The following is a 25,200-nucleotide window of genomic DNA, read 5'->3' on the forward strand; positions in this document are numbered from 1 at the left end:
TTTTATTTAATAAATACAGATTTCATAGTTTCAGCTTTAAGAATATAGCGGTTCTTCTCACCATACCCAAACTCCCACCCCTATTCCCACCCCATCTTCTACTCCCTCTCCCATCCCATTCTTCATTAAGATTAATTTTTAATTATTTTTATATACAGAAGACCAACTCTCTACTAAGTAAAGATTTCAACAGTTTGCACCCACACAGACACAAAAAGTATAAAGTACAGTTTGAAGACTAGTTTTACCTTTAATTCTCTTAGTATAGCTCATTAAGGACAGAGGTCCTACATGGGGAGTAAGTGCACAGACACTCCTGTTGTTGATTTAACAATTGACATTCTTATTTATTACATCAATGATCACCCGAGGCTCTTGTTATGGCCTGCCAAGGCTCTTGTCATGATCTGCCAAGGCTATTTAGAAAGGGCTATAAGCAAAGTGGAAGTTCTCTCCTCCCTTCAGACAAAAGTACCTCCTTCTTTGATGGCCCCTTCTTACCACTGGAATCCCACTCACAGAGATCTTTCGTTTAGATCATTTTTTTTTTTTTTTGCCACAGTATCTTGTCTTTCCATGTTTTAGTTATAACTTTCTGTAGTATGTTTTGAAGTCTGGTATTAGGATGTCTCCGGCTTTGTTTTTGTTATGTGAGATTGCTTTAGCTATTCAAGATCTCCTGTGTTTCCAAATGAATTTCAACATCATTTTGTCTAGATCTGTGAAGAATGTATTTGGTATTTTGATTGGTATTGCACTGAATCTGTAAATTGCTTTTGGAAGAATGGACATTTTGATGATATTGATTCTTCCAATCCATGAACATGGAAGAGTTTTCCATTTTTTGGTATCTTCTTCTATTTCTTTCTTTAATGTTTTGTAATTCTTGTTGTAGAGATCATGTGACATCCTTGGGTAAATTTATTCCAGGGTATTTGATTGTTTTTGTAGCTATTGTGAAGGGGATTGGTCATAGAAGTTCTTGTCTGTGTATACAAAGGCTGTTGATTTTTGTGTATTGACTTTATATCCTGCTACTTTACCAAACTCTTCTATGAGTTCCAATAGTCTCTTAGTGGAGTTTTTTGGAGCCCCTATATATAGAATCATGTTACAAATGTCCAAAATGGCACATGCTTTATCGGCTTGTCACAGGATGCCATTGTAAAGTGATCAGGAGAGAGAAATGTGTCTATCTTGACCCCTCCCCCCAACTTTTTTTTTTTTTTCTTTCTCTAGTTTGCCTGGTATACTCTCCCTCACCCACCGGGCTCCAAGCAGAGTTCCCTCTAGGCTCTTCCTGCAACTTTTTTGTTGCAGCTTGGGCTACTGCGGTCTGGTCTCTCCTTACTTTCCAGTGCTGGTGCAGAGGCTCTCGGCTGCTGGAGTCCTGAGTTATAGACTCCCACACTCCATGTGGGTCCACTGTGTCCCTCTAATCTCAGTAGAGTTTCTTCTGCCATTTTCTCCCTAACTCTTCCCTGAGACTACGAGGACTCTACTTTTTTAAAATCAAAATTAACACACAAAAATCAATAACCTTTTTATACACTGACAATGCCGTGGCTGAGAAAGAAGTTCTAAGATCAACCTCATTCACAATAGCTACAAAAGAAATTAAATACATTGGAATAAATTTAACCAAGGATGTCAAAGATCTCTATAATGAAAATTATAAATCATTAAAGAAAGAAATAGAAGAAGACACAAAAATAAAAAAATCTTCCATGTTCATGGATTGGAAGAATCAATATAATCAAAATGTCCATACCACCAAAAGCAATTTACATATTCAATGTAATCTTAATCAAAATACCAACACTCTTCTCAGATCTAGAAAAACACATCTATCACATGAGTCTGTGACATGGATTCCAAGGTGAGACCCACTGAGAGGTTCCTATATTTCCTTTGGTAAAAATTTTTGTTAGAATGATGTATTTTGAGGTGGTGGTGGCTCTGATGTCAACATACACCTCACTTTTGGCATTGAGATTTTACTCCTCATCTATCCCAGATTCTAAGTTATCTTCCTTCATGGACTGAGTTCTTTGACTATGGTGATGGAGGATGCCCATCATTGGTTATTCTTACTATACAAAGCGCTGAACAGATTTTTCACTTCTTATATGCTTTCCTATTCACTGATCTCCTGTCTCAATACATCTTAGATTCTGCTGTCTAAATAATTTCCCTTTGTCATTTTCAATCATGTTACTCCACTTCATACTCTTAAGTTTCTCAAAGAAGCACATCCGGACTGCTCACTTGGTACATGAGCCTTTACCGGTTCCTGTGACCTAGGTGCCCACCACCTGCTCCAGTGAAGCCAGCTCCTTTGCCATCCCCCTACCAACCTCCTCTTCATATTCATTAGCCCCTACATATGGGCATTTGTTCCCTCTTTCTGACAGAGGGAAAAGTTATTCATTTCCCTTTTGCTTATAAAAGTAGTTATCTTCTGAATTTTAAATAAGATTAATATTCTTGGGCTTTTGTCATAACATCTTTCTTTTGTGTCAATATGTTTGTCTTCTCCTTAGAGCCAAAAAGCACCTGTTCCTTTTTCTCTGGCTTGCTCTGTTTTACTGATTTGTAGGAAAAACCTTCAAATCAAGCCATATTCACATAGGTGAATGAATTTTGTTCCTTACTGGCTCAGAATTTAGTGACAACACATTGTTGTTTTTGCAATTATTAAGGAAAGGTGAGAGAAAAAGCAAACATTGTTATCATAGTGATATTTTAAAGCCATGAATGAAATAATTATTGTGTTTTCTAAAGTTCCTAATGTATACTTGCAGTGTAAGATTTTCTGAGAACAGCTCTGGCAAGCCAGAAGGTTTATTTAACTTAAAGTACCAAATTACAGACGTCAAATCGGAGAAAGTGTTATTCAAATCTTTAACAGGTGCACCACTGTTGTAAATGGTTTTTCTTTTTGTGGGCTCTATGGCAGAGCTATATGCTGTTTCATCTAATTATGTAGTAACTACTACAATTCATTTTTAGCACAACAAGTAATTAAAACAAGCTAGAAGATAGGCTTTAAAGAGATTTAGTTTCAGTGTCCTTTAACATGACACAACGACCATGGAAAACCTTCTCTCCCAATTCTTCACCTACAGAGTCAGAATTTATTGCTAGCTTCATATCTATTTTGTAGATATTTTGTGAAGATAAATTTTTAAACATCTGAAGTATTTTAAATTATTCAATGATATTTCTAAAATTATTTAGTGAAAGATTTCATAGTATTTCTGACAACTGTGTTTCCTCACATTTCTTGCTTTATTTTCAATTATATACCTTTCTTTTGAAATCTTTTTGTACCCTGAAAGGCAGAACTTTATATGGAAGAGTCAGCTGATTGACTGTTCATGTTTTCTTCTCTAGTGCTTTACCTCTGTTCCACTGAGTCATCGTCTCTCTGGAGAGGACTCTCCTGAACTGCCAGTGTAAATTGGATTTACTATAATCATGGTTGTCTTACCTACCCCAGTGGACCTTGTCTCTTTTGCCTCCTTTTGTACATAAACAGTGATCTGATGATGAACAGACACTTGTTAAGTATTAACTAAATAAAATGTCCTATTGATGAACTTCTTAAAGTGCACAGCCTTGAAAGTCAGAATCAATGAGAATCTACCTAAGTTCTCTTTCTTTCTGACTCCCTTCCAAAGAACATTCTCTCCTAACAGTGGGAAATAGGCCTATCTAGCTGCAGTGTTACCTCTCTGACCCTCGAGCACATAGCTGGCCTTTCCAGGCAGGACATTTGCTCCTGCCCAGTTGTGTTGTGATCTCAGAAAACTCTTCTAGGAGCAGCTATTTTGCAGTTTCCAGGAAAGCTGAAACTTTATAACCATTTCTGGTTTTTTTTTTTTAAATAAAGACTGAACACATTGAAGATATCTCTCCTTAGCATTTTTCCTTTTCAATGAATGAAATAATTTAAATCCTATAAAGAAGTTGAAACAAGCTTACTTTAAACATAAAGAGTTTGTGAACCACTGGGTCCAACAGAAAACTCCCTTTTGTTCTAAGGAATTAAAACTATATGGTTCCTCTACCAAAACTAATTGCTATAATACATGAGGGTCCTTCAAAACGCTCATAGAAAATGGAGTTCAAAGATATGTTTATTTTGGTGTAAAACATTGAAAACCATGTATATGAGGGTTTTCCAAAAGTTCATGGGAAATGCATATCATAGAAAAATTGTGTATGTATTTCAAATGTTTTTTTGTCCCCAAATTAACTTCTCTCTTAATTGCATTTTTCCATGTACTTTTTGAAGTCTGCTTATATTACCACAAAGATGGGGTACCATAAGAATATTTCCCAAAATCATATCTTTCATTCCATATTGGCAACTACTGTTATTTCTGAAAAAAATGTAAAGAAATTTTACTAAATATAGTAAAGCCTTTTCTCATTATGCTCTTCCCCAAGTAAGTTGTGGACTTGATGAGAATAATTCAGGCAAATTAGCCCGGCACACTAATTTCTCAGGGATAATGTAATATAATGTGATATAATATGATAATGATTGCTGTTATACCCAGAAGGAACTTTGAGCTGAGTCCTGGAGAAGTTAACTGTCTCTCAAGGGGGGAGGAGGGAGAGAGACAGAGCAGTTAGTGAGAAAGTTGAACCTGAAATTCAGGTGCAAGTCCTGGTGTTAGGTACTTTGCACTGGATTGAATGTTCCTAGAGTTTGGTTCATAATAGTTTTAGGAAGGAGCTATGCAGTAGGAGAGATAAAGCCTGGTTAGTCATTTACAGTTACAGAACTGGGCTCTTATCATGGTGTGTCAGAGAATGCAAATAAGCAGCCATAATAAAATTATATTTCATTGCTTTTGAGTGATACCTGTGTTTATGAAGATTTAGTTTCTGTGTTTGATTAAGTATAACCTGGATACTTTTAAGGAATAAAACACTATTTTTTTCTACCACAACAAACGGTGAATTATTGCACCAAATTCACATGATTAACCACATGAGAATTACTCACTTTGTGAAATATTTTGGGCTTTTCTCTTACTCCTTCAACTAGGTTTCACTTGTTCCAATAGGGCACTGGAGTGAGATGCTGCAGTACCGATAAGGTGAATGATTGCTTTTCAGTGAGAATATGACTACAGTTGGCCTTACTTGGTAGCTAAAGTCCTTGTTTGACAGAGTATTAGGACCAATTGAATAAATTTCTCCATTTCTCTGCATCTCTACTGCCATCTCTCCAGCCCACACTACTGTCATCTTTCAACTGAGCTACAGCCATCTAATTCATTTTCTTTTATTTGTTCTTATTTCCTTCCAATCCATCATCTTCACTGTAACCAATGTAATCTGCTAACACATAACACTGATCATGTCATTCTGTGGCTTAAAACTTCTAAATGACTTGCCTGGGCCTACAGTATTAAATTCATATTTTTCAATTTAGTATATAGACACTTCTGTGATATGGCTTGCAATTTCTCTTCACTTCTCCAACCACTGTATATTGCTTCAATTTTCTAATTTGTCTCTTTGCCTGCAGTCTTAACAAGCAAACCCTTATATCTCAGTTTACCTGGTGGAGATCATTGTTGTGATCTTTTGGAAATGTAAAACTAATTTTATCTCTTTCTGGCTTAATATCACCCCATGAATTCTTCCATCTATAATGATAAAGCTCCAATATTTAGTAATCCATTTAAAATCACTTACTATGTGGTCAGTGCCATTGCCTTAATAGTTATTTTTACATTAGTCTCGGTATCATCCTCTACTTGGTACCTTCCTCTATCAAGGTTCATCTTCAAGGTCCAGCTGAAATATCTCCTTAATTGGGTTTTTATTATGTAGTTCCTTAGGACCTGTGCATTCCTGTGAGATTAATTTATTTGCTCATTTATTCATCAAATTTTGTACACCAGGTACTAGACAGGCAATGAAATGAATGAAATATTTTTACCTACAAAAATGACATTCTTATATGATTGGTCTCTATTGAGGATTTTCCCTCATGCAACTTACATTCTTTGGGGGAAAAGGCAGCAAGAAGCCAAGTGGATTAATAAAACATCTTTTATTAAATGATGAGTATTTCAGTAAATGAGAAAACAAGGAAGGAGAATAGAGAGTCCTAGGATAGGAGGGGAGAGTTCTAAGAGAATGAGATATTTGGACAAGTATCTAAAGAGGACAGAGAAATGAACCATGGAGGCATCTAAGGGGAAACTCAAAAGCCTTGATGGAGAATCTCTTGGTTTGTGTGAGGAGTGGAAAGGGAGCCAGTGTGTGAGTGAACTGAAGTTACTCTGGAACAAAGTAGTAGGCAAAAGAGGACAAGATCTGTATAGGAATTTGGGGGTCCTTGTACAAATCTGGGCTTTTACCCTGAATGAGATGGGAAGGTGCTAGAAGGGGAAAAGAGGAGTGGCATGATCTGGTATTCTTTAACAGGGAAACCTTAGTTATCGTGGAGAGATCAGCCTGGAAGGAGTAGGCAGATGAATCATCAGTAGGAAAATGCAGTGACCACACAGGCAAGAAATGGAGGAAGTTTGTACCGGGGTGGTATTAGTGGATTTGTGAAAAGTGGTTGAATTTAGCATTGTGTTTTTAAGGTAGAGCCAACAGGATTTTCTGACCACCTGAACATGATGTGTATGTAAACGAAGTAAAAGAATGATGATTCTGAGACTTTGGACCTAGACAGCTAGATGGAGTGATGGGATTGCCACTAACTGAAACAGAAAGGCTTTAAGAGGGGCAGGTGGTGAGGTGAAGGAGATGGAGGGAAGAAGTGTGTGTGTGTGTGTGTGTGTGTGTGTGTGGGGAGAGAGAGAGATTGATCAGGAGTTTGGGTTTCAATGTTAAGTTTCAGATGCTTATTTGATATCCAAATGGAGATATCATGTGTGTAGTTGTGTTAATGAGTCTGGAAGTTTTGAATTATAGAGTAAATCTTTGGCATTAAATGATATTTACAGTCATGAGACTTGATAATATCACCAAGGTACTGAGTATAGTCAGAGAAATGAAGAGGTCTATTGGCTGAAACATGGAACCTCCAGCAAAACACATGATTAGGATAAGGGTAGGGAGGAGCCAGCCAGGAGACTGAGAAATGGTTAATGATAAAGAAGAGAAGGTAAGAGAAGTCAAGTGAAGAATATGGTCCAAGGATGAGAAATGATCATCTGTGCAAATGCTACTGGCAGGTTCAGCATGAGGAGGACTGGGAACTGAGTGGTAGTTTTGACATCTTTAAGTTATTAGTAATTTTTTCCTTTTTAAAATTTTTATATAGAGAACAGATTTCATGATCTTTGATGAGTGCACTGATGGAATAGTGGAGATACAAGCGTTGGTGCAATGAGTTCAAGGGAGACTATGAAAGGGAGAATAAAGAGTACCTACCTAGATCTGTTGTCTCAGGTTGTAAGTGTTCCCTTTCATTCTCAAATGTGTTCTGGTTTGGGGATGAATTTATGTGTTCAACTTAACAATCTGAAAACTCACTCAAGGATCATAGGGGAATTGTAGTAATGAAAGATTTTTTTAAGCATAGAAAACAATATAGAGGATTTGTTTGCTGATGGGAATGATCCAGTATGAAAGTATAAATTGTTGATGTGGGTGATAAAATAGAGAATTTGGGGAATGGTCTTTGAAGAGGCAGAAGGGGAGACAATGTGGAGGGCTGAAGCTTTGTGCATCCCTCACAATGTTGAGAAAGCCAGAGTGCACGTTAGATTTCTCCCAGTGTATTTTTGTTGTTGATTTATGTGTTTGTTTTCCACATATTGTGAACCTCTTAAGAGCACTAAGTATAAATGTCTTGTTCATTTTGTGATAGCAATTTTATTGTTCTATTTCTAGTCACTGGTACAATGCCTGGCACACAGCAGGTGAGCAATAAATGTTTGAATGAGCAAATGAAGACACTGCACTTAGTATGTGTATGTTTTATTTTCTCAGATTGGATCATTTCCATCAAATCTTGACAATCAGACTGATTTGATTGTGTTTCTCCTGTCTGAACCTATAGATAGCTTGACTAACTAGTAGTGTTGATTGATTGGAGTGGCTGTGTTTCTACCAAAATCGATGGTGCTTCCTCAGAGTAAAGTCATTGACCCTTACTGCACCATTTTGTAGTAGTGTTGGTTATGGTTTTAACATGACTTTCCAATAACCTTGAACTTTCTGAAAACTTGTACTTCCTTCAATAGCTACTTACCATTCATATGGCCAGCGTTATTATCTTATTCACAAGCCTATTCATAAATGAGATGCTCTTCAAGAATGGTGGTGACATCTTCATTGCTTTTTTGTGACAATAATACATTGTCTCTCCTTTGGTTAAAGAACATGTCTTCTTCATTGCTAAATTAAAAAATGTTCAGTCCCAGCCCTGTTACAAAGAAGTTGCATGTCAAATATTTGCTGAAAGAAGAATGAACAAATAATCCTTACTGCTTCTGGTGGACGCTGGCGGTACTTAAACGAGATCCCTTTTTGTGTTTGATGTGCCCATTTCCTAGATGCCTCTTTGCTCCAAAAAGCTCTTAGCTGATACCTTCTCTGAAGGACCATCCTTGGCTGTGACACCCTGCATCACTCAGATGTTCCAAGAACCCGAAGTGTCTGGGATTTTTTGTCTTTGTTTCACTGACAGTAGCCAATTACTGGCACACATATGTATGGTTCTCTTGTCTCAAGGCAGCAGAAACTCAGCAGTGTAATTCACACTTTGAGCTCACTGTGCATCAGGCAGTGTCCAGGACTTCACCTGAAATTGCACTCTGGCTTGCTTGTTGTTCTTCTTTGTTCTCTCTATCTACTGTTTTTTTTCTTTTTTTAATTTGTATTTTTTTATTTAGTAAATATAAATTTCCAAAGTACAGTTTATGGATTACAATGCCCCCCCCCATAATTTCCTTCCCACTTGCACCCCTCCCATCTCCTCTCCCTCTCCCATTCCAGTCACATCAAGATTCATTTTCAATTATCTTTATATACAGAAGATTGATTTAGTATATATTAAGTAAAGATTTCATCAGTTTGCACCCACACAGAAACACAAAGTGTAAAATACTGTTTCAGTACTAGTTATAGCATTACTTCACATTGGACAACACGTTAAGGACAGATCCCACATGAGAAGTAAGTACACAGTGACTCCTGTTGGTGACTTAACGATTTGGCACTCTTGTTTATGGCGTCAGTAATCTCCCTATCTACTGTTTTCTAAGTTCTTCCTGAGAGCATTTCTTTATGAAATCACTTGTACACTCATACTTTCTTAAAGTTTGCTTCTTGGGAACTTAAGGCATGGTGTGTGTGTGTGTGTGTGTGTGTGTATATATATATATATATATATAAAAGATTTATTAATTTGAAAGACAGAGTTACAGAGAGAGGTAGAGACAGAGAGATAAGAGTCTTCCATTCTGCTGGTTCACTCTCCAGATGGCTGCAATGGCTGGAGCTGCCCCAGTCTGAAGCCAGGAGCCAGGAGCTTCCTCCAGGTCTCCCACTCGGGTACAGGGGCCCAAAGACTTAGGCCGTCTTCTACTGCTTTCCCAGGCTATAGCAGAGAGCTCGATTGGAAAAGGAGCAGCCAGGATTAGAACCGGTGCCCATGCAGGCCAGGACTTTAACCCACTGTGCCACAGTGCAGGCCCCCAAGACACTGTATATTTTTAAACAGTTGATGTTAAGGACAGGGAATCCTAATCACTGCCTTTCTAAGTGACAGGTTCTGCTGTCACAGGCGGTCTCTCAGATTTGGGCCTGATCCTACTACCCACCAAAATTGTTGGGGACCGTAAACTACTTTCAGTGTTTCATTTAGTTGTTATGAGGGATGTGACTTCACAATTTCAGTGAATAGTTGTTACTGATTTAGTAAATACCTTATTAATGTAAGGTCAGACTGTGTTTTCCTTGACTTTCTATACTTTTTGATTATACACATTCTCTCTCTCCTTCCCCCACCATAGACATAGATATTGGACAATTAATTGGATAATGATTTTATGTTATAATTGAATATAACTTTCTTTTATTTTCCTGTTGCATATAAATATCCATTGTTGTATACTGAGTAAACCATTTATTTTTCTAGTGATTTAAAAAGAACACAAACTCCCTTATCTGTAAAATGGAATTAGAAATAATGTGTTTTAGACCTGAAAAGCACTTTAGCAACCAGCTGGTGGCCAACACCTTCCTTATATAAGTGAGAATATTTGAGACCTAAAGAAGTTAAGTAATTTGTTCAAAATCACCTGGCTTGGTTAGTGGCAAAGCAGGACTAAACTCTGAGTCCCAAGCTGCTGTGCTGTGCTTGCTACTGCTCCACAAAATACATATTCCTTATTCACAGCATTGATATGAGGATTAGGGACCACATCTGTGAAAAATAGATTTAGCCTTTGGAAAGAAAGATGCTGGATAGCTTTATGAAAGCTTTATGAAAACTAATCTCATTTTAACTTTCTGTACAGTTGTTAGTTTTGTTCAGTTTTATGTCTCTTGCTTTAGGTTTAGTTGGTCAAGGACTAGATAATTTATGATACATGCTTTAAAATCAATATTAAATATCTGGATGAGGTTAGAAATATGAATGTATTCAGCTGGATTTGAAGCTGGGAGCAGTTGCAGAAGCCTGCCAGAATGACAGTTGCTTATATACATGAAAAATTTTCTATCCCTACTTTGCATATTGGGAATAAGGATAGTTTATTCCAAAGCAAAGAAGAAAGCATAAATTATATATATTTTCTCAATCTGGTAATACTTCCAAAGCTTGGTACATCGTGTCTTTAACAAACCATGAATTTTCTCTCCTGCCAAGCCACAGTATCCTGCCTACTTTCAGCATAGTCAGAGACCCATTATACTAATCCACCATTCCTTCATATCTCTAGCAAGCACATGTAAGTGATAACTTTGAATATTTATTTTCATGCAAGGTGTATAAATCTTCTCAATGTCATCTTTCCGGGTGAGGAAATTGTGAGTTGCTCAACTTGGTTACTTCAATTGTTTAAGTTTGGTTCTTTCATCCACATCATGCTTTGATATATTAAAAAGAATCCTGTTTAATTTTTGTAGGATCCAAAGTGATTTATGTAGGCTCATATTTACAGGGAAGACAAAACTCAAGTACCAAAATGCTAAAGTAACTTTTATATATATTTTTAATTAGGTACGATTATATGCAAGACCTGATGCTATCAGAAGAGGATCCGGGGACTATGCTCTCCATATAACAAAGAGATTAATAGAATTTTATGAAGACTACTTTAAAGTGCCCTATTCCTTGCCAAAACTAGGTAAGATTTTTCTGGGTTATTTTATTGGAAAGCTCCTTAGACGTGGAATTTCTTCTTCCTAATTTTACTTTACTTCCTATTTTTACTTTACTTATTTTTACTTTACATTAAGAAGCATGAATAGTCAGAGATTTATAATTTTTAGAGAAGATGAGCCTGAAAAATAATTTCGTTTGAAGCAGTTAAAAAAAAAGATTTAGTATTTTACATTTTGTCATTGTGGGAATTAAGAAAGACATTATGTATGTCTAGGATTCAAAAGATAACCCAAATATCTATAAGTTGTTTAATTCCCACTGTGGAATTGTATTTGCCTATATGATATTTAATCACCACAGCTACCATATGGGTAAGTACAGCTAGACCATTTTCTTTCTAAGGCAACTGAGACCAGGAAGTTTTCCTTTTATTTAGATATCCGGCCGGAAGTGAAGGAGCTGGGACTTCGCAATAGGTCTTGATGACTCCTATAACCATATTTTAGATGGAAAAGGCACTCATTGATTAATTTCTCCTTCTAAATTCTTATATATCAGACCTCAGTGGATTTGGTTATCCTTTAGGTTATTTTTGTTCAGTCATATTTCTCAAACACAGTTATAGTAAATAGAATAAAAAGAAGAAAGAAATTTGGTAACAGTAGAGATTGTGTTCTCTGTAAATGTTCCTGCATTTCTGCCTTCCAGGAGAACGTGTTCAATAATTGTTGGTCAAGTGAATAAATGGATTAATTTGTTGTAATTTGAAGGAGGCTGTTGGTTTTGCTAGGAAGTGAAGGGTTGATACATGTATTACAAGTTATTTTTCCTTCTCAGAAAACCTGTTCCAAGATATTACATCATGACCTCCTCCTCCCTTCCCACCCCTCTTCTTCCCATGAGTATTTTGGATCAGTATTCACATAAAAGGCATTCTTATTGGGAAGAATAAAGTGTTCACTTGATCAAAAAGTGTTAGTGTTTGAACCACAGGTTCTCCTCCCTGGAGAACTGGGCCTATTTCATTAAAGTACCCACCTGCTGTGTAGCTTTATTGGTCTTACAGTGAGTAGTTAGTTCAGAAAGTAGACAGAATAGATGATATGGCATACAATTTTAATGAGTGATATTATAAAATGCTAAGGTCATTGAAATGTGCACTCTAAGAATCCATAGGCAAAGTTTCATTTTGAATAGGATCTATGTTTTTGTTTTGTTCTGTGTTCTTTCTCTCTTTCCTCTATATCAACTTCCCCAGCAGACTCCTTCACATTGAAATCTCCCTGATAGTCACCCAAGGCAGAAAGGAATACCTGACCTGATTTGCATGGGGATGGGGGGTGACACTGTTACCTGTTCCATGTAAAACTGGCTGGAAACTTCCCAGCTTGACCCTAATGTAAAATCACAAGTGCTTATGTTGCAAGTTCAGCAAGAGAAATAAAATGTGGTTCTTTTCTCTGTCCCCTTCAGACCAATAATTAGCAGACAAACTCAATTTATAACTTCAGGGGGCTCCATGTAACTGTCAGCTTGCAGCAGGATGCATTTCTGTTCCCTTATTTCACTCACAGTTGAACCATGCGGGCTTTCATTGGTGGAAGAGCTTTGCTCACCATTACTATTATTTGTTAAGCTACCTTATGGTGTCCATAATTGAATGATTTGACTTACCGCAGCATATTTCTTTTTATATATCTAGGGGAGCTACCACAGCCCATGGTGCTTTGTAAAGTTTCCCTTAAAGTTCTACTTATTTCATACATCTATAGACATTTAGATCTATACATTAATGGATTTGTAAGTATGTTTTCTAAATACTCCCTACAGAAAATCCCTAAGTACGGAAGCATTTTGACAAATCTTCCTGTTCATTGTACATTCCAAATTTATATTTTAAATAAAGTCTATGGATACCAACTTATTCCTGTTAATGTGAATGTATCCCAGATATCAGCTGTGGCTGTCCTCTCTTCTAACCTATGATGGTTTCCAGGATCTAGCCTACCCCTCACCTTGTGCTATGTATTCTGTAAACATTTCTTGAGTGTGCCTCCTTTGTGAATTTTTCTATACGATAAAGATACAGTGGCAAATAAAAAAGGCAAAAAATTCCTCACCCACTCCCTGCTGGGCTTACATTCTATTAGGTGGAGCCAATTAGGAACATGGGTAGTGTATCACATAGTGATAAATATACTTAGAATGGGGGGATTGGGAGCATGTGGAGAAGATGGGGCATGGAAAAGGGGCTGAGGCCAGCGCCGTGGCTCAATAGGCTAATTTTCAGCCTTGTGACGCTGGCACACCTGGTTCTAGTCCTGGTTGGGGTGCCGGATTCTGTCCCCGTTGCCCTTTTTCCAGGCCAGCTCTCTGCTGTGGCCAGGGAGTGCAGTGGAGGATGGCCCAAGTGCTTGGGCTCTGCACCCCATAAGAGACCAGGAGAAGCACCTGGCTCCTGCCGTTGGATCAGCGCGGTGCGCCGGCCGCGGCGGCCATTGGAAGGTGAACCAATGGCAAAAGGAAGACCTTTCTCTCTGTCTCTCTCTCTCACTGTCCACTCTGCCTGTCAAAGATAAAAAAATAAAAAATAAAAAAATAAAAAAATAAAAATAAAGAAAAGGAGCTGAAGTTTTAAAATGAGCAATCATGGAAGGCTTCATTGGGAAGGTGACTTTTAAGAAAAAAGATTCTATTTATTCGAAAGGCAGAGTGACAGAAGGAGAGACAGAATGATCTTCCATTTGCTGGTTCATTCCCCAAATGGCCACAATGACTGGGGCTGCTCTAGGCCAAAGCCAGGAGCCAGGAACTCCATTTGAGTATCCCAAGAGGGTGGCAGGGGGCTAAGTACTTGGGCCATTTTCTGCTGCTTTCCTAGGAAGCAGAGCAGCTGGGACTTGAACCAGTAATACAATGTGGGAAGTAGGCATCACAAGCAGTGGCTTGACCTGCTGTGCCATCATGCTGGCCCCCTATATAAAGTTGAGTTTTGAGTGAAAAACTTAAGGGAGTGAAGGAGCAAACCCAGTGGATATCATGGGACAAGGACTATTGGCAGAGAGAACAAAGTACTAGACCTGGAGTGAGCGCTTTCATGATGTATTTGAAGAACAGCAAAAAGGTTAGTGTGATTGGAGCAGAGTAAGTAGAAGAGTGGTAAGCAGATGATAATGTCAAGGAGAATGGATTGGTGGTAGATCATGGAGAGCCAACAGGCTATGGTAAGGACTTTCTTCCTTTTCCTTCCTCTCCTCTCCCCGCCCCTCCCCTCCCCTGCCTTCTTCCTTCCTCTCCCCTCCCTTCCTACTCTTCTCCCCTCCCCTCCAATCCCCTCCCCTGCCTTCCTTCTTCCTTACTCTCCTCTCCCTTCCTTCTCCTATCCCCTTCCCCTCCCTTCCCTCTTTTTTTTCCTTCTTGTCTTCCGTATCTGTCTCTCTGATATAAAAGTCTATTGGTCAGTTTTGAACAGAGGCATTATATAATCGTTCTTATATTATAAAGGGTCGAACCTGAAGCTAGGTTAGTAATACACTGGGGTGGGCATTGCAGTGCTGTGGATTAAACCACTGGTTATGATACCTGTGTCTCATATCAGAGTCCTGGTTCAAGTCCATTCTGCACTTTTGATTCAGCTTCCATATGTCTGGGAGGCAGTGAACAATGGCTGAAGTAGTTAAGCTCCTGCCACCTACTGAGGAGAATTGGATGGGATTCTGGCTCCTGGCTTTAGCCTGGCAGAGACCTGGCTATTGCAGCCATTTAGGAAGTGAACCAATGGATGGAAGTGCATGCCCTCTCTCTCTCTCTCACTCTCACTCTGCCTTTTTTAAAGAGTTACTTATTTTAAACTCAGAGATAGTCCATCTCTGGTTCACTTCCCATATGGCTGCTGAAGCCAGGAGCCTGTAACTCCATCTGGATTTCCCACATGAGTGGCAATGGTCCAAGCACTTGGGCGATCTTCTGCTGTAAGTTGAGCAGCTAGGACTCAAACTAGTGCTCATATAGGATGGCAGTTATGTCCTGGGTGGCAGCTTAACCTGCTGTGCCACAATGCTGGACCCTACTCTGCCTTTGGAATAAATAAATCAATAAATGTTTCTTCATTTTTTTAAATGGATCATTTGTCAAAACTTATTAGGGCGTAGGATGTGTTCTGACATTGAGTGGCTTGAGGCCAAATATGCTGTCATACCTCCTGCAGTGTTTGGGACAGACCCACAACAAAGAGTCAGTGATGCCTGAGTGAGAGACTCTGATATAAAGGGAAAGAATAGAGGCATGAAAACTGCTAAGGAGCTGAGGCAAAATTCAGGTGAAGTACAGTGTTGCTTGGACTAGGATGGTAACAGTGAGGCAGTCATAAGTGGTCCAGTTCTGGATATGTCCTGAAAATAGATCCAGCAAAACTTATTGATGAGCAGGATGCTGAATGCAAGAGAAAGAAACATCCAGGGCAATTTCAAGGTTTTGGAACTGAGAAGTAGAGAGGTTGTTTAGAAGTATGGAATTGCCACTTACTGAGATGAAGAATGAAATGAAGAAGGAAATACTTTTTGCGACTATATGTATCTTAAATGTAAAGGTGACACCTTGATATCTGTAAGAAATTCAAGTCGACAGTTGAATTTGTAAATATGGGGTTTGGGCGGTAATGTGACTAGAGAGTTATATTTGCTAGGAGGTTGGATGGAATTACCAAGGCTGTGAATTAGATGAAAGGAACAAAGGGGAAAGGCCTTTGGTGTAGCGGTTAGGATGCCAGTTGTTACACCTACGTCCTACATAGGAGTCCCTGTTCACGTCCTAGCTCCACTTCCAGTTCTAGCTTCCGCTAATGCCCACTCTGTGAGGTGGCAGGTGATCGCCTAAGTATTTGAGTCCCTGCCACCCACTTGGGAGACCCAAATTGAGTTCCAAGCTCCTGTCTTTGGCATAACCACCTCAGGCTCTTTGGAGTATCTGGGGCATAAAGCAGCAAATAGCACTGCTCACTCTTGCTCCCCCACCCTCTCTCTTTGTTTGTATGTGTGTTTGTGTCTGCTTTTCAAATATAAAAGTAAAGAAAATCCAATAGGAATAAAGAGGGAATGATTTAATATTTAGTGTTTAGAGATGAGGAGCCAGTAGTATCTACTGAGAAGAAGCAGCTGTTTGAGACATGAAGGAAAACAGGTGTTTGTGGTGTCCTCAGAAAACACTGCTTGTGAAGAAAGCGTTGCAAGCAACAGGAGAGTAGGCCATGGAAAGGTATTTCTGAGAATTCAGACCAAGCAAGGTTCTGGGATGAGGGGGAAAGGGAGACAGACTTGTGTTCCCGGGATAGGAACTGAAGTGATGGCATTGTACAGGTTGTCCCTGGTCCCAAACTGTATCCATGAGTATAAAATGTGCCTTCTTTATTTGTGTTATAAAATCGAAAACTGAAATAAGTAAATAAATAATAAAACTCTTTGTGAGTTTACTGTATTATATATAATAAATATATAATATAGTTAATATATATAACCTTAGTATATATCAGTGAAATTGACATCTCAGAATTTGATTATTTATAGTATCATGTATATTCCTTCTCAGCAGTAGCCTTTTTACTTTTTATTGGTTGAACTCTTTTTTTTTTTTAAAGATTTATTTATTGATTGGGAAGGTAGAGTTACAAAGAGAGAGGTATTCCATCTGCTGGTTCACTCCCTAAATGGCCACAGCAGGCAGAGCTGGGCCTATCTGAAACTAGGAGCCTGTAGCCTCTTCCAGTTCTCCCACGTGAGTGCAGAGGCCAAAAAGGCTTGGGCCAACTTCCACTGCTTTCCCAAGCCTTAGTAGAGAGCTGGATTGGAAGTGAGGCAGCTGCTAAACCTGTGCCCATATGGAATGCCGGCACTGCTGGCAGTGACTTTACCCACTAAGCCACAGCACTAGCCCCTTGATTGAACTCTTTATTTAGTGGGACATTAAACCTGTGATTATAAAGCAAATTAAAAATATTCATCAAAAAATGAAAAAAATTGAGAGAGAGGTATCGTTTTTAGAATGTATCTATAAGCAGACACTAGTCTTGTTTGTGTGATCCCTTTGACTCTTAGACCTATCAGTGTGATCAATTGTGAACTGAAATTGATCACTTGGACTAGTGAGATGGCATTGGTACATGCCACATTGATGGGATTGTATTGGAATCCCCTGGCACGTTTCTAACTCTACCGTTTGGGGCAAGTCCGATTGAGCATGTTCCAAATTGTACATCTCCTCCCTCTCTTATTTCCACTCTTATATTTAACAGGGATCACTTTTCAGTTAAAATTTAAACACCTAAGAATAATTGTGTGTTAATTACAGAGTTCTACCAATAGTACTAGAACAAAACAAAAAAAATACTAAAATGGATAAAGTATTACATTGTACATCAACAGTCAGGACAAGAGCTGATCAAGTCACTGTTTCTCATAGTGTCCATTTCACTTCAACAAGTTTCCCCTTTGGTGCTCAGTTAGTTGTCGCCAATCAGGGAGAACATATGATATTTGTCCCTTTGGGACTGGCTTAGTTCACTCAGCATAATGTTTTCCAGATTCCTCCATCTTTTTGCAAATGACTGGATTTCATTGTTTTTGATTGCTATATAGTATTCTATAGAGTACATGTCCCATAATTTCTTTCTCCAGTCTACTGTTGATGGGCATTTGGGTTGGTTCCAGGTCTTAGCTATTGTGAATTGAGCTGCAATAAACATTAATACTAACTGATAGAATCAAAAAGGGAGAGAACGATCCAACATGGGAAGTGGGATACGCAGCAGACTCATAGAATGGCGGATTTCCTAAACAGCACTCTGGCCTCAGAATCAGCCCTTAAGGCATTCGGATATGGCTGAAGAGCCCATGAGAGTATTTTAGGCATGGAAAGCCAAGACATTCTGGCAAAACAAACAAACAAACAAAACAAAACAAAACAAAAACCTAAATCAAAGATCTCTGCGAGTGAGATCCCAGTGGAAAGAACAGGGCCATCAAAGAAGGATGTACCTTTCTCTGAAGGGAGGAGAGAACTTCCACTTTGACTATGACCCTGTCGGAATAAGATCGAAGTCGGTGAACTCAAAAGGCTTCCATAGCCTTGGCAGCTCATGACTAGAGCCTAGGGAGATTACTGATGCCATAAACAAGAGTGTCAAATTGTTAAGTCAACAACAGGAGTCACTGTGTACTTACTTCTCATGTGGGATCTGTCCTTAATGTGTTGTCCAATGTGAAGTAATGCTATAACTAGTACTCAAACAGTATTTTACACCTTGTGTTTCTGTGTGGGTGCAAACTGATGAAATCTTTAGTTAATATGTACTAAATCGATCTTCTGTATATAAAGATAATTGAAAATAAAAAAAAAGAATGTATCTATAAGCTACTTGAAGTCTGTCTTCTATATTAAAAATCAATAAAATGTGGATGTCAGGCTGTTAATTGCAAAAAAATACAATCTTACAATCTAATGTTGTATTCTTTTTTCAAAAAAATCTTTTTTCTGTCCTGACTTAAGTTCTGAAATTTTGTTTCTCTTCTGTCTTCCTCAGTTCCTGTTCATTTCTAGGGCTGAGTGGTTTAATTTTATTGTTACCTCATCTCATACCAGCTCATCTCTAAGGATTTGAGTTTCCATCATAAGCAGTTTATCAGGATAGTTCCCTAAGAGTATTCTGATGCTTGCTGTTAGGATAATAATTTGTTCTCATTACACAAAGATATTCCTTTATCATTAAGATAAAATAGGCAACCAGTGTAAACTCTATGAAGATTTGCTTTTAAATCTCCAAATTAGCTAATTAAAACTATTTGTATGGGCTTTGCAGAACTTTTTCTATTTCTTGGTGTTGTAATGATACCTATAGAGTCTCCTTGATATAACATACCAAACCTTTCTGTATCTGTGTCCTGTTTTCAGGAGAACTGTCATAGGTGAGGAGTATTAGTTGAATAGAAAGTTGTGGCAGACATTTAAAGAATTAGTTGTCTTTCCTCTTATCCTAAAAGCATATTGACAACAGCAGTAACAATGATGACTGTTTGTATTTACCGAATGTGAACCACCATTAAGGGCTTTTACATACTAACCCATTTAATCTTCATCATGGCCTTTTGATGTGGTACCTGTTATTTTCTCATTTTCCAGGTGAGAAAATTTAGGCACTCAGCACAAAGCAGTGTGCCCAGATCACACAGCAGGAATTAGTGGGTTTGAATTTCAAAGCCCAGGCTATCTGGCTCCAGAGTCTTGGGGTTCTGCTAAAGATAATTCCAGAGATTTTTGTGACTTCAGGGATTACAAGTATAGGTTACTTAACAAACTAGATAATATGATTGCTACAGGAATAATATAATAGTTATTTTTGTTAATTTCTTACTGATGTTAAAAATAATACATGGTCTTGTAGAAAATTTGGAAAATTAAAATGATGACATGCATGACTTGTAACTCCTGATTTCACCAACCAGAAGATATATCTCAGTATGGCAAATATGTTTTCATTGTAGATGTTTTTATAAATTAATTAGATGGCAGATAAAATGATAAATATTTTGTTACCCTATTTAGATTTAGTTAATTATGGCAGATAGTGTTCAGTTTCCTTTTGCTCTTACTCTGTAATTTGTAAATCAATGTTTTGCAAAAGAGTTTGCTTGATTGCTTCTTTTCAAGACACTGTGTTTTTATGAAGAATTCATTACCTGCCTGGCACATTGCTGTGATTGTAGAGGTAGCCCAGGTGTTTATAACAAAAATTTCTGCCCTCAAGGAGATTGTGGTTTTGTTGAGGAGAGAATGCAATTTTACAGGAGTGAATGAACTAGAGACTCACATAATATAGAATATAATCAAACACTAAAATTTTGCAGGGTAAATATTTAGTGCCATGTTCAGTTCAGAGTGTAGGGTGATTATGCAATGCTGCAGGCATGAAATGCACATAAAGAGAAGTCTGTATTTACTTATGTCCTGACAAAGAGAAAAGAATTTAATTGGAGGTAGAGAAGAAAGGAAGAAGAGGTCATGTTGAGAATTGTGCAGCCCATTGATATCTTGTGCTCTGTGTTTCAAATTGATGGGGGGGATGGTTTCTGTAATGGAGTAGATAAGCTGCACAATAAATCTCACTACTGAAGTTCATGAGGAGGAGAGGCTAGCTTGAATGATCGGCTTTTGTTTAAGCTGTTATAGGCACAACCATTTATTTTGTTGTGATAGTAGTGGTGATGATGATGATGATGAGTTGCCATTTACAAGTAGTAAAGCTTTTCATAAAATATTGGTGTTGATTACTAAACATTTTACCTTTAGTGGTTATGTTTTTTCTTTAGTTAGTGAATATATTTGTTGTTTTCAAATTTGGTAGCAATTATATAATATTCCTTCCATCTTAATTGTGCATTTCATAGTTGAATTATTTGAGAGTTAATGTTTTTTAAATATGACTTTTCTTGCCTTGCCTTTGACCATGAAAATATAACCTATGCATAAGGGAACTTTCAAAAAGATCATGGACATCATGTTGAGTGAAATAAGCCAGACCCAGAAAGACAAATGCCACATTATCTCCCTTATATATGAGAGCTAAAATTTAAAAAAAAAAAAAAAATAGGGAGATGTCTGCATATCAGTATTGCTACAAATATAGTTTTTGTAAACCTTTGTTTTACACCTTTGTCAAATGAATGTTAAGAGTAGTATACTATTACACTTTTAGTGATCTGTGGTTACTTTAAAACTTACTGTATGTGGTTGAAATGGTCATTTTTCCATTTAGTTGTTGTTTATAGCCATTGTCTATAGTCTCACTAAACTCAGGGTCTTTTTGCCTTTTTTTAAGATTTTATTTATTTATTTTAGAGGTAGAATTACAGAGAGAGGTAGAGACAGAGAGAAAGGTCTTCTGCTGGTTCACTGCTCAGATGGCCACAACTGCAGGAGCTGAGCCAATCCAAAGCCAGGAGCCAGGAGCTTCTCCTGGGTCTTCCATGCAGGGGCAGGAGACCAAGATCTTGGGCCATCTTCCACTGCTTCTCCAGGTCATAGGTAGAGATCTGGATCAGAAGAGAAGCAGCTGGGATATGAATCAGCGCCCATATGGGATGCTGGCACTGAAGGCGGAGGCTTAGCCTACCAGGCCACAATGCTGGCCCCCTTTTTGTGTTTTTGCTTGTTAAATTTCATGTTCAGTGAAGTATTAAGCCTTTTTACTGTAGTGTAAATTTAAAATATTTTATCTCAAATCTGAAAAAAAAAAAGAATGGAAGGAGGGTGGGAGGGAGAGAGGAAGGAATTATTATGTTTTAGAATTATGTCTATAAACCACACTGAATCTGTTAAAAAGTAGTGAAAAAAGTAACATTAAAAAATTGTAGAAGTTCATTGAAAATGGAACTTAAAGTTTATTTTGGTGCAAAATGTTTGGGAGTCTGTGTATAGTTTTTCTATAATGTGCATTTCCCATGAACTTTTTGGAGACTCCCTCATATGTTTTGTCAATGGCTTCAAGTAATACTAAGATAAAATCTCTAGTAACCATTGAAATAGGTATAGTTCTGTATAATTCCCTTCCAAAATACTCCTTCAACCAGAACTCCTGAAAATATTTGACATAACAGTGGAGCTATTTAATGGTATGCTTTCTTGACAAAAATCAACTTAAAGATTGTGTCTCCTTATTTTATTTTTTTATTATTTCTTTCCTTTTACTAACTTGTGGCTTGGTTTGTTGTTTTCTTTTTTTTTAAGATTTATTTATTTATTTGAAAGAGTTACACAGAGAGAGAAGGAGAGGCAGAGAGAGAGATGTCTTCCATCTGCTGGTTCACTCCCCAGTTGGCCTAATGGCTAGAACTGTGCCAATCTGAAGCTGGGAGCCAGGAGCTTCTTCTGGATCATCCATGTGGGTGCAGGGGCCCAAGAGCTTGAGCCATCTCCTACTGCTTTCCCAGGCCATAGCAGAGAGCTGGATTGGAAGTGGAGCAGCCGATCCTTGAACTGGTGTCCATATGGGATGCAGGAGCTTCAGGCCAGGGCATTAACCCGCTGTGCCACAGTGCCAGCCCTGTCTCCCTATTTTATGAAGACAATTATTTCTGAAAATCTTCATAACGTGATTTTCTCATAAACCAAAAGAAACATTATCATTTTTTCCAATGGGAAATATTTTATGCATTTCTAACTCTCACCCTGACAACCATTTGTGCTAAACTAATGTTAACTTCTATTAAAATTTACAGTTATTTTAATATTTGATAATTATTTAACAAAATTTAACAAGGCATTTTGTTTCCTTGTTAATTATTCTGTAATATTGCCATTTAACTGTTCTTTGTAAGCTATTTTGCAGCTATTATGTGCAGTGCTTCAAAGACCATACCAATAAAATATACATGATACTCTGTTTATGCCATTTAGCCATTAATGCAAAGAAAGAAAGGAACAGAAGAGTAAAGACAAATGAACACTATGATTTTAGTGAGAATGATTCATGAGATTGTTACCGCTATAAATAAGGAAACCACAGTGAATACACTGGGGAATTTAACCAAAAAAATATAGAATTGAATTTACTTAAACTAGCATTTATGGAATAGTTACTAGGTATATGGCATTCAGTATTGGTTATAAGTGGTGCATTTTCCACTAAAGTCTGAAAATCCAGTCGAAAAGTTTTATGGTTTCACTAGCTTGAGAGTATTATTATGTGTTCACTTTGCCTACTTTGTTCCTGTCCAGTTGTTTAGTTTTAAGAGTTCCAGACCATTGCAACTTTGGATTTACTCCTAGGCACATCCCTACATAGTCAATCAGGGCTTTAACTTAGCAGTTTTTACTTATAATGAGGCCTCCAAAGCATTGTTTTACATATTCTAACGGAGGTTTTTGGCCCTCGTAGCTATGCCTGTAAGCAAGGAAATAACTATTTCCTACATTTTCATATTCCTCAGCGCGTGAGCCTCGTGGCGTATACTCTTCTTTCCTAATACTGCAGGTCAGCTGGTGTTGCTCAAGCATCAGAAAACCCCTCCTCCTGCATTCTGCATCCCACTTCTCTCACCTGCTCAAGGACACACCGCCAGGAATTCACCCTGAATCTCTAATTTCTCCTCTTTTTTTGGAATGTACCCTATCAGAATGAAGAATTTGGTGCTATTTGTCGGAAGCACCTCTGTGCTTGCTCCCTCCAGCTTCTGAACCATTTCTTTCCTTTCTTTTATAGCTGAACTGCTTGAAGGGGTGTCGAAGTACACTGGCTGCAATTTCTCTTTCCCTCCTTTCTTGAATGTGCACTACCTCTCTTTCAATAATGCCTCCCCATGGTAAAACCCAGTGGTCAGTCTTCTTGTGTCATCAATATCTGACACACTTGTTCTTGAGCCCTAAAACACACATTTCCCTTCTCTAGCAGGGCAACTCCCTGTCCTGTTTGTTCCCATCTTGCACATTGGCCCTTCCAAATATTTTTCATTCTTTCTCTTTACTCTCTTCCCTTCCCTTTTTACTTTCTTCCCCTTCCCTCCCTTTTCTCTTTTCTTATTAGTTTCTTTCTTTTCCTTTTTGCCTTTCTAGCTGCTTAGTACTTGAGTTTTGGGACCTCTTCTCTTTGTTACTTAAATTGGTGGTAACTTCATCATCCAGCCTTTTGGGCAGATGGTTCTGATTCCTAAATTTCTATCTGCAGTTTGGTTCTTTCTTCCTTAACCCCACATCTACATTCTGCTGACACCTGCATTTGGAAAACTAGTGAGAATATTAAATTAACATGTTCAAATTTGAGCTGCAGATTTTTTTTTTATTCATTCGACAGATAGAGTAAGAAAATTTTCTTTCCGTTGGTTCACCCCCCAATTGACTGCTACAGCTGGAGCTACGCCGATCCGAAGCCAGGAGCCAGGTGCTTCCTCCTGGTCTCCCATGCGGGTGCGGGGCCCAAGCACTTGGGCCATCCTCCATTGCCTTCCCAGGCCACAGCAGAGAGCTGAACTGGAAGAGGAGCAATCGGGACTAGAACCCAGCGCCCATATGGGATGCTGATTCCACAGGCGGATGATTAACCAAGTGAGCCGCGGTGTCAGCCCCTGAGCTCCAGATTTTAAAACACTGCTTTTGTCTTTCTTATCTCCAGAAAGGGCCACTTCATTCCTTTAAAAGTAATTAAGGTAGAAATTCTTGGACTTATACTTTTTTTTTTTTTGATCTTTTGTGATACATCTTAACTATCAACAGATCCCTATGGCTCAACATTTTAAATATATCCAGAATCTTATCACTATTTACTAATTCCCTTGTCACAACTCTCATTCCAGCCAGTGTACTCTCTCTCTTGGATCCAGAGTTCAATCTATATGAAACTTTAAGTTTAAAGTGATATGAACATAAGATACTTGATTTTATATACAGTACCCAACTTAACAATGATTCATTTTGGATTTTTCAACTTTATGATGTTGCAAAAGTGATGCACCTTTAGTAGTAGCTGTACTTTGAGTTTTGAATTTTGATTTTTTTCTGGGCTCCTGATACACAGTATGTCTTACAAGAACCTGTCATGTCTGGGCCCTCACTGCCACCATTCACCTCTTTTCTGTTCACTATTTCAGCTGCACTGCTTTCCTTGCTGTTTCTTTAACACATCAAACATGGTTGTTCATGTTCTTTCCTAGCCTGAAATACCTTTCCTTGAGATACTTGCATGTCAGACAGCACCTTCTTCAGTCAGGGATTCGCTGATAGCACCCCCACCCACCCACCATGCCCACCATTTAAATTGTAGCCATGCTTATCACTTTCCATCTCTCTTCCCTGACTTGGTTTTCCACAGCACTTTTTGTTACAGCTCATAGCGTATATTT

At 38.1% G+C, this 25,200-nt stretch overlaps 1 protein-coding gene across 2 annotated transcripts in view; it reads left to right on the forward strand.

The window, feature by feature from the left end:
- The window catches only part of TRHDE (thyrotropin releasing hormone degrading enzyme), a 427,658-nt gene that overhangs the window by 95,940 nt on the left and 306,518 nt on the right, over positions 1–25,200 (forward strand). For both annotated transcript variants that reach the window (XM_070051462.1, XM_051845675.2), the window contains one exon: positions 11,216–11,342. In XM_070051462.1, the coding sequence (XP_069907563.1) occupies positions 11,216–11,342 (127 nt within the window). The remainder of the gene's footprint in view (positions 1–11,215; positions 11,343–25,200) is intronic.

Source organism: Oryctolagus cuniculus, chromosome 11 (genome assembly GCF_964237555.1).
Source record: "Oryctolagus cuniculus chromosome 11, mOryCun1.1, whole genome shotgun sequence".
NCBI lineage: Eukaryota > Metazoa > Chordata > Mammalia > Lagomorpha > Leporidae > Oryctolagus > Oryctolagus cuniculus.